We start from the raw sequence: 10325 nt of genomic DNA on the forward strand, positions 1-10325 counted from the left end.
TAATGACTGGGACCGGACGGCAAAAGTGGAAATGGAAATCGGCGGGCCAGCATCGATTACGATATGGCCGTGTCGCGTGACAGAACGGGCGGAACCGGCCAGCACAATGCGCTAATGCGACACATTGTTCGACCCTGCAAAAATTGCCGCTCGTTACGAAGGCCAACAATGGCAGTCCGTGGCCTCTGTCGACGGACACACGCCGCCGTGAAAATTATAGCGGCCGTTCCATCGGTCCGTTCGGGTCGGTTACTCGGCAAGAATCGACCAACTAGGGAAAGAAAAGGGAAATCGAGGGAATTTCGGAGATGCTGGTCGCCTCGTTCGCATACGGTCCGCTCTCGGCTGGTGAAACCCCAGGAAAGCGATTTCGGTGATGTTTTGCAAAGAACTTTTGTATACATGGATCTGTGAATTCTTAGATTTCCAAGGTGTCGAGATGTTTGCAAGTGTCTCTGTATTTAGAAATGCCAAAGATTCCCAATATGATAGTAGCCGAATCTCCAAGTTCTCAAATTCCCAAGCTTCAAACTTTTATAGTTGCAAATCGAATTCAACTGGAACGTCCAATCTCCGAAAATCTACGATTTCCAAATTCATAAAGTTTGTAAATTGAGAACGATCGTACGCCTGCTTTGTGGGAAAATACCAAAGAAGATGTTAAGAAAAACACGTTTCATGGTAGAATAGCTGTAATCCGACGCTTATGAAGGAACCGAACGTCTTATTCGTCCTGCTATCTATCTCGACGCAAACATTTTCCCTCGACAAAAACACATTTTCCTCGGCGATGTGGAAAGAACGATGCCAAAAAGGAACTCGATCGCCCCCCAGGAAATCGTTTGTCACGCGTTAAACTAGCGTCGCTTGGTTGTAGGTTGAAGAAAACGTTTCGAAGGAGACGTACAGGCGATCGATCATTCGCTGCGTGTGAAAACCAGCCGGGGCCAATTTCCAGATGGCGAATAATTAAACGTCTGCGGCGACAAAAGGGCTTGTATATCGCGATATTACGTTCTCGATGAAAAGAAGAACAACTTATTCCGGGAGCCTTGGGACGGTCTCGGCTGCCATTGTTCGCCAGACGTTTCGTCGAATGAAATGCCCTGCCACGACGAGAAAGTAATTAACGACGAGGCTGGAATTTCCGCTTTTAAACGATGCATTATGTGCCTCTTGCTTGCTTCCTTCGATACACGAACGAAGATACGTGCATAACGAATAGAGATACGAACTGGCTCGTCAAAGCATCCGAACGTTCATCGACCTTTTCGACGTTCGATGGTTTAGAAACTCGAGGATTTCGAAGTTTCGGGACTCTCGGGGTTCGAAAGATTTGTTTCGATCGGCGTGCTCGGACGTCTTCCTCTACTTTGCAAAAAGGGGCCTCGTAGAAACGGCAGACGCGTCTCGATTTTCACGGGCTTTTACTAATTACACGCGTGCTTACCTTTGCTATAGCGTTGCGCGTCGAATCCGCGAATACCTCATTATCGCGAGACACGAACAGCATCCGAATTTCACGAACTGGAAACTTGGAAAGCCGTGGCAATTGTTGGAGAAATTTCGTTCGTTACTCGACGCGAAACATGGTCTCGTAGCGATAATGGCGCCACGGCTGTATTACAAGGCTAATTCTTTGACGGGAAAGCAGAGGCAAGTCTGCGACGATGTTTCGTACGCGTAAAACGTCGTTTTATTACCAGATCGTTTTTCATTCAGTTTCATCCTGGTTAATGGAAATTAGGCACGAATCACGCTGTTATTAAGGAAATTTTGTAAAAGGTTTCGACGAGTGGTTCGATGAAAGTCGAAGGAGGCCTTCTTTCTTTACCCTGTATCTTTTATCCACGATTACGGTATAATTAGCGATCGAACTGATCGAAGAGTTCGGATTACGTAAAATTGGAGTCGTTAATAGTCGAGCGAAGAAAGAAAGGTGGCCCTTAGGAACGACCACGATGGAAAAGATCACGAGAGCCGGTTTAGTTTTTAACTGGCCAACGAGAGACGAAGGGAGGCGACACGTTGGTCGGCGAAGGTGCGAGGAAAAACACGGTGGTCGCGGATACTCGAAGCGAAACAAGGCACGAGGGCCGTGGCCATCGTTGATCGATCATTTGCATAGACAAATATGTTCGATGCTGTGCGACGAATCGCTGTTTATCCAGCAGTCGAATAATCGTTTTCGAAGCGATTTCGAGCCTCCTCGGGCCGAGTGTACGCCAGGCCGAGCACTACATATACACGCACGGTCAAGTGGCCTTTCGAAAATTCGGCGACGCGCGAATCGCGGCTACAACGTGTCGATTTCCAGCCGAGCTACCGTCTCTGTCGGTTCACGTGGTTTTTCCTATACTCGCTTCTTCGCGTGGTAGAACAAGGTTGTCCCGCGGTCGACGTTCGGTCCATTTGTCCACGCTTCCGCGTGCTTATTTCGTAGAATTTTGCGAATAACGGTATTTTACTTTGACTCGATGGGAAAGATCGTTGCAGAAATCGACGTTCGAGAGCGTCTCTTGGTAGAAGCAAAGCCGGCCGTTTTTCAACATCCTCCGTGAACGTTGACAAAGATTTATCGGGCAAATAAAAATTTTACGAAAGCCGTAAAATCAGAGAAGAAGAGGCAAGGAGAAGAGGAGAAAGAAAGGAAGGAGAAGAGAAAGCAAGGAAAGGTAGAACGTTTGTCTTAATTTGGTGACGTGCACGCTACTACACGCGCAAACGCGGGCAGTTCACGTGGCCGGAAAAGGGGAACTGAACGGAAAGAAGACAAACACGGGGGCGGCCGGATGATTAATTTCCCCGAGCGCGAAGGAACGCCACGTTGGCGCATATTTTATGCACGCGTTTAACTCTCCACACGCCGTGGCCAACTTAATTTTCGCCGGATTCCATTACGCTTTTCGTTTATTAGGGCCTCGTCTTAATGAAACCGGCGGCGATCCTCCGGGAGATGCTTTTACATCGTCGATCTGACTCTGTTCTTTCTACTTGCAATGTATTCGTACATTCGTGGCGACGAACGATGTTTCTTTTCGCTCGACGTATCTGGTTATCCGTATGATATTTATACATTCTTGTTGTCCGGTCGTTAAACGTAAAGAAAAGATAAAATAAAATTCAGAATATAGAAATGTTTGAAATAAATTACCGCTTGATCGCCATCGTTCGTGCATTGGCTCTAATCGTATAAAGAAACGAGTTTCTCATGGATTTAACAAATTTTATACGATAAACTTTACAACATAAATACATTCTCTGTTATCGACAACGTTGTACTAGCAATTACGTTCTAAAATTGACAAAAAGTAGGTGAATAGCAGGTGGAACGTCGGCGAAGAAATCATTGTTTCGTCGTATCGTAGAGAAGCACCGCTACTGGCAACGTCTTCGTCGTCTTCGATCCGTTGTTTCAGGTGAAAATAAAGGTCGTCTGCCGGGTCGTAAGTCAGATTCGCGGATAATTCTTCCCAAAACGCCATTCTTTCTGGGAAAAATTCGCTTTCTATCGTAATTTCCGGAAGTTTTCCAACTCCAATTTGCAGGAACTTTTGCGATTCCTTGTAATCTGGCCATGGTGTCACTCTCCAAGCCTCTGGTACGCTTAACAACGAATTATCCACTTATCGATAAGATACTTATTAATAAGACGATAAGAAAGATACAGTATTGGATATTTTCTCATTTTCTACTACCAATTGTCTTGTTATTAGGAAGTAAAGATATTTATTTCGCGTTACCCCTTAGTTGCGAAGCTGGCCCACATCTCGGTCATTATATTAATCATGGTTATATCGTCTTCCGTATTGTGTAACATGTAATCTTCAAACTCTTTGTTGAATATTGGTAACAAATAATTTAAATCATCTACGTGCGAGACTCCTGAAAGAACCACATCGTCGATTTAGTGGTTAATTTCTTTGGAAGGCTTAACGCCTTGTTTGTCGCGACTTTTTTACGTATAAAAAGTAAAAAATTCTTCGTTAGTAATCTCAACCCTATCGAAAAATATAAAGTTCGCGTCCCCCTTGCAAATATATTCTTATAATATTTAAATACACGTTTAATTCGTTAATTTAATAAATATTACGCTACGTTCTTAGTATAGTATTAAGTAGCTGCATTCTACGTATCGCTGTGGGTGTGATAGTCACGCGAACGTATTAGTAAGCCAATAAACATGAAAATCGATAAACAGTACGATGAGAAAATTTGAAGAATAACGTTTCGTAAAAATCTCAATTACAAAAGAAAAAGAAAAGAAATGTAAATGTTCTATACTTGATTGGCGATACTTCTACGTATACGAGTGTATAGTTAAAATTTGTCAAGATGGAGGAATAATTCCAGAGTACCAAAGTTTGGAAATCCTAAAATTCCAAAATTCCAAAAATCCAACGATCCGATGTCGCACGGTTCCAAAATTCCGATATCGCAAACTCCTAAAACTTGAAAAGTTCAGCATTAAAAAATTCCCAAGTTTGAAAATTCTAAAATTCGGAAATTCGTAGAAACCGCAGTCGCAAAATCCCAAAAGGTTGTAAAACGATACTCGACGAGGAAGCTGATAAAGAAATTTTGCCAAGTTAGAAAGCCGGCGATGGGTTCTGCGTCTATGGGAAACGACGAGCCAAAAATTCACTTCGTGCCAAACGATACGTTACGATGAGACGCAAAGTTCTACGTTTTGAATTACGATGTTCTCGAAAATATGAACTCGCGTAAGAATTCGTTGCGTATTTAGAAGCAATATGGCCGATGAAGCATTGAAGCATTAAAGCACCGAAGCGTTAAAATACTCACCAAAGTGTCTTGGAACTCCTTCGGTGAAGGCAAAAGTCGCGCTAAAAGTGCCCTCGTATGAAAACACATAGAGATAGGTACTCGAATTCATTACGTTCGATTGGTACTTTAAAGTTTCGTACGTTGGCCATACGATAAGAGCATCTCCAACGATCTACGACATTGACACATTCGTAAGTGGATTTGTAAAATTATTAGCAACGTGTTCGTTAATATCGAATCGAGTAATTATTCTTATCCTTATTCGGATAATTAACGACGTGTCGTCCGTGTCGTATAGATAGAATAATTTATAACGGACGATGGAATAAGTCGTTCCATGGAATTATTTTGTCAAAGAAGATTGGACACGCTCGATTAATTAATCGTTAGTTTAAGATGTTATTTGAAAGAGTAGCGTATAAATAGATGTTATTTTAACGATCAAAAGGTCGAAAACGTACGTGAAAAATCTTGCTTGACAGTTTCGAAGTAGCCGAAGTTGACCGAAAATATTCGAGCGGAGAACACACGTACCTCTGTGATATTCCTTCTCAGCGTTGATAACGTAACGTTGCCGTCGAAATAGAAATTCGTAAGGGCGTCCAAAGTGTCGTTCGACATCGCGCGATATTCCAGCAAATAGAGCAGATACATCTCGAAATTATTTAGTATTTCGTCCTCGGCGCTTGGGTTCGTCAAGATGGCTTCAAATCGAAACGAGCAACTTTTTCAAAATTAATTAAAACTTGTAATCGAATTGCGCGGCGAACGGCAACCTTGTTACGGAATGAAGTAATTTTCGAAAAATACCTCGCCAATTATTCTACTTGTGGCGATCCGATACGAAGAATATGCGAAAAAGAGTAGGACTCTGCTGTTCTTCGTCGAACAAATGAAATACCGCGGAAAAAGAAGTTGTTATTCGGAACGATCCGAGAAAGACAGAAAGCGCTCGTTGTCTCTTTCGAAGCGAATGAGAAAATTATCGATAAAGTTAAATACTAAATTAGTTATTACTTTCGCAAGGCGAAATTTACCGATCGATTTCATCAGTCCTTCGTCCTTGGTGACTCCTACGATAGCTGGAATGTCTCTGAACAGGCGCTGCTTTATCGCTGTCAGCGGATGCACCGTTACGATGGCGTCGTCCGATTCTTCCTCGATCGTCGGCGCGAAAATGCAGCAATGGCCACTCCACCGCACTATCTTGTTTGCCAAAGTTTCAACGAAGAAGATTTTAACGAAGTGAAATTTTCGTGAAAGCTCGACGAAGCATTCGATATCTAGAATTCTTTACACGATCGTCGACCACGGATGGAAGTTTCGTTTCGTTCGGAGTCTCTCGAAAACAAGACTTTGAACGAATTTTGTTCTACTTGTTCTTCGACTTGTTTTTATACGCAAGATGTCCCGTAATATCGAGGAACCGCTTCGACGATGGATCGCGCACGCGAAAACAACGGAACCTTCTTGCCTACCTTGCGTACCTTGCGTTCTGTTTGCAAATAGGTAAATGAAACTACTTCCATCTTTCGATAGAGCTACTCGAACGTAAAACTCGTTGTAACTCGAGGCAAGTTTCACGCGCGGAATCCATCATCGGTGTCGCAGGACACTCTGCATAGAACTTACATGATAGTCCATCGTGTTTCTGAAGCTTCCGACGTCCAGCTTTCTCAAGCATCGCATCATTTCTTCCTCTTCTTCTTCGCTTAACTCTGCCTCGTCATACCATTCTTGTTCGCGCGTCACGTTCGGTTGCGCAGTCGTCGTATATTCCTCTTCGCTTTGAGCAAGACATCCGACCAACGTGGCCGATACCAAAGAATATATTCTTATCCAATGCGCGGGCAGCAACGCCGTGGGACTAGTAGCAACTCCACTTTGAACGATGTACCTGATGGCAATGCCGTATTTTTAAACTCCGACGTCCCACCCGATAACTTTGTCCCGTTACGACGAAATTGATCGTTTACGGCTATGTAAAAGTTGCGTGAAACTTTTGGACGAAAGATCGTCGTCGCGAAGATCATCGACGTCGCGGTTACAGGTCCAATTAAGAAATCAATACGAACGTCACGCTGACGATTCTACGACGGAACGATCGCAAACGGTATATACTTGTAGCATGGATTTACAACGAAGTAGTAGGAAGTAGTAGATGGATTTACAACGAATAGGCGTGTGTATTTGTCGGAAAAAGATTCAAATTTCAGAAAAGGGACGCACAGGGACAATTTAATTTTCTTCGGTTCGATCTCTAGACACGTTGTTTCGTGGTTCACGATTTATACGCGCTCGAGTACGTGGAAGAAAAACGGGTGATCAACGGGAAGATCAACGCGTGATCGGTGGTCGGTAGTCGGTGGTCGGGGTTCCCTCGTAAGTTGAAAAAGAACGTCCCACCGCAAAATCGTTAACATACCTGTTGAACAGTCCTTCGGTCTTGTTCGTGATAGCCAACAAGTGCACGGCAGAGGCACCTGCGCTGTGGCCCCATAGAGTCACGATATTTGGGTCGCCGTTGAAACAACGAATGTTTTCTTGCACCCAACGTAGCGCCATTACGATGTCTTTCAGACCGTTGTTGCCTGGATTGCGTTTGGTGGCCGTGGCGAAGAATCCTGTACGTACGGAGAGAAGTGAACGCGTGGCAACTGGCATGTCAGAGAATCGCAGTATCGGAGAAATGAAACAACGAGGCATTGGAAAATTGGTGTTCCCGTGATGAGGGAAAACATGGCAATTTAGGAGCTGGATATTAGGAAAAATTCGATCCGAAAGTTGTGCGATCGAATGTTGGAATATCGGGAGATCGGTGTAGTGGAAAGTTGCGCGAACGAGAATCGCGGTATTAGTAAATTGAGAAATTGAAAAATTGAATATCAGCAAATAGGATTATCGGGGAATTTTCTCTCCTTGCACGCGTCTCTATTAATTTTACATTTTTCCAAATTTCGCTCGATAAAACGTGAACTTTCGAATTTCTTATTACCCAAAATATTCAAACGATATTGGATCGAAACTACGATCACGTCCTGGTCCATCATATACTCTGGTGGGACTTGTCGATTGTTACCACCGTTAGTGGCGTACATTCCGCCATGCACGTACACCATCACCGGAAGCGCTCTTTTCTCCTCGTATCCATCTCCGTTCTCCTCTGAAATCTGCAAATACTTCCTTCGACATTGTTCGTTAATTTAGTCTAATTTTTAGCATCTCTCTTTCGTCCGAAGCAAACGTTTAGAGTTGTAGACTTTTCTCGGAAACTACGAAAGCAATAAAGACTCGTAAATAGCAAGCATCGTATCGCGACACGAACTAATATTATAACTTATAACCTGTCCGACTATCAAATTTCCGAATTTCCTGGAACCGCGTAAGCGATATTTTTTAAAGCAACTGGAAAAATGCTGCGTCGCCTTGAATCGTTTAAATTTCATTAAACCGAGAGTGGACCTTGCGACTCAATCGAGATCGCGTTTCAACAAAACTTCCATTTGTTTCGCAAAACGTCGCTATATGTTCCGAGTTTCGCGCGAATTCTGCGTTTCACGATGCGAATCGACTCGAAAACGGTATACCGTTGCGTTTCGAATCTGATCGAATTGTTCGAATAGGATTTATATCGAAATTTTAATATTCTTCTTCCGCTTATACGAAACGAATTCCAATCGACGACATCGCCAACGTTCTTTTTTCTATGCTATAAACTTTTCCACCGTATTTCTGTTTTCTATTCTTCCTCTTCTCTTTGTTTCTTCTATTAACACGTTCGTTACTTTTCTGCTTCTCTTCTATACTTTGCTTGCTAGCGTCCCGTACGCAAACTGCCCCTTTTCTCTGTACTTTGGGAATTTCTCGAAACATTGTCAGAAGAAAATTAATCGGTTAAAGTCGTAGAAATCTCTCTCCTATTAATTTCATTTATAGAATTCTTTTTCTACGAAATTAATACGAGCGTAAACTTCCATAAGCTCTACAAGATACAAATATTTATACTACGAAGATGAAACTTTTCTGAAACTCGTTTTCAATTGTAACGGTAATTTATCCCGGTAGATGCCCAGGACCAACGTAGCTGTTTCGGATAAGCAAAGTTGCATATTTTTACGCTTTACGATATCTACGTACGTGTGTTTTTTCTAGCTCTTTCATTTTCTCTTACCCTCCTTTATCTCGTTTATCCTGTACTGTTATTATTTTCATATTTTTACCTCGCTTTTTTGCTGAATACGCTAAAAAATATTTACCAGAGGCACGTAAACGTTGAGATAGAGACAGTCTTCCTCTCCAATGAAGTGGCCTTGTTCGGTCACTTGAACGCATACGGGGGCATATTCCGTTGCTAAGAATGTCTCCGTCCAATTGCGAATCCATGGCCTAGGACTCTGTCAAAGAATTTTTATCATGCCCCCAAAATTATTACAGGCGGACTACGTATTTCTATGGAAATTCGTATTCCCGAGAATATAATTGAAATCAGGCTTTTCTTCTTTCGCGATATTAATTACAACTAATCCATAATATTACTGTGATATGTTACATAGATGAAAAGGTATGCTATACTATCGAGCACTATAAAAAAGCACTATAGAAGGCACTATAATATAATTTAATATATAAAAATAATAATAATAATAATAATAATAATAATAATAATAATAATAAAACATGTTTACACATAAACTCACCCTAAACCTCAAATCATCCACAGGCGGTTGAGCAAAAGGAATGCCCAAATAATGAGCGACGAGTCTTCCTCTGGTGCTTCTACTCAACAATCCCTGAACCTGGCCGAATCGAGTCGTCACTTTTGCCTTGTACGCGTGCGAACCGCTTGCAACGATCATAAACACCATCAAAACGCCGAACGAATATCTATATATCGATCTATCGGTCATTATAAAGGCAGGTTGCCGGCTATACATTTCGCGGACGCTTTTCGCACGAGTACACGCACGAGATGAGGATGAGTCGCGCGTAGACGAACAACAATGACCGATCGCGCGACTCTAGTCGGTTATATAGACGGGACGGTTAGGCTGATTCACTGGCGAAACGCGGTGCGACGCCAAATTCGTTTGTCTCGAACCGACCAAATAAATTCTTTTCCCTTTTTTATCGTTATATTGCGAACGACGATTTATAACAAGTGACGCGATAAGTGGCAGAGATAATTAGCAGGATAGTTAGTCGCGGGTGGTAGGATTGGGTGCGAGGCGATTCTACGAGAGGAAATAAGTGGAAAATGTGGATAATAAACTTTTCTCGCTAGACACTGTTCTCGAGGAAGATGAATTTGAAAATGTACGCTGCACGTGCATCGGATCGAATGGCGACTAAACGCTTCGATAGAAAAATTATGTTTCAATATTTTTCACCTAATCACGTTGGTACAACTTGCGCTGATTGTTTATTCATACATGGTCGGTATCTAGCCGGAAGCGGTATATCGATAACAAGTCGTAAATTAATACGTTAAACGGTGACAGCGATTGATCTAGCCGCGCGCAACCGTACACGTATACTGG

The 10325-nt window shown here is 42.7% G+C and overlaps 2 protein-coding genes across 10 annotated transcripts in view; one reads left to right on the top strand and one right to left on the bottom strand.

Annotated features, from left to right (window-relative positions):
- Positions 1-10325, top strand: part of LOC100745429 (polypyrimidine tract-binding protein 2) — a 423740-nt gene that overhangs the window by 60437 nt on the left and 352978 nt on the right. The window lies entirely within an intron of this gene.
- LOC100741949 (esterase FE4-like) lies at positions 3210-10111 on the bottom strand. 3 transcript variants are annotated; one of them, XM_024369651.2, is made up of 11 exons: positions 9486-10111; positions 9045-9182; positions 7784-7958; positions 7214-7412; positions 6421-6685; positions 5826-5994; positions 5323-5492; positions 4807-4960; positions 4359-4445; positions 3744-3885; positions 3210-3606 (listed from the first exon to the last, which is right to left on the bottom strand). In XM_024369651.2, exons 1-11 carry the CDS (start codon positions 9720-9722, stop codon positions 3282-3284), a joined length of 2061 nt encoding a protein of 686 aa, XP_024225419.1. In that variant the 5' UTR covers positions 9723-10111; the 3' UTR covers positions 3210-3281. The 3 variants fall into 3 exon arrangements, with proteins under 3 accessions (XP_024225419.1, XP_012244536.1, XP_003491819.1); XM_012389113.3 differs by having other exon boundaries at positions 4359-4451; positions 9486-10110; XM_003491771.4 differs by lacking the exon at positions 4359-4445 and having other exon boundaries at positions 9486-10107.

Source organism: Bombus impatiens, unplaced genomic scaffold (assembly GCF_000188095.3).
Source record: "Bombus impatiens unplaced genomic scaffold, BIMP_2.2 scf_0637, whole genome shotgun sequence".
In the NCBI taxonomy this organism is placed as follows: Eukaryota; Metazoa; Arthropoda; class Insecta; order Hymenoptera; family Apidae; genus Bombus; species Bombus impatiens.

What these genes read in the sequence shown, in the direction of transcription:
- LOC100741949 (XM_012389113.3), bottom strand. Translation starts at nt 9,722, where the DNA reads ATGTATAGCCGGCAACCTGCCTTTATAATGACCGATAGATCGATATAT. An exon ending in GAAACACGATGGACTATCAT is followed by an intron (nt 5,995 to 6,420) that starts GTAAGTTCTATG and finishes TTGGCAAACAAG; the next exon opens with ATAGTGCGGTGGAGTGGCCA. An exon ending in TTTAGGATTTCCAAACTTTG is followed by an intron (nt 3,886 to 4,358) that starts GTACTCTGGAAT and finishes TGGTTCTTTCAG; the next exon opens with GAGTCTCGCACGTAGATGAT.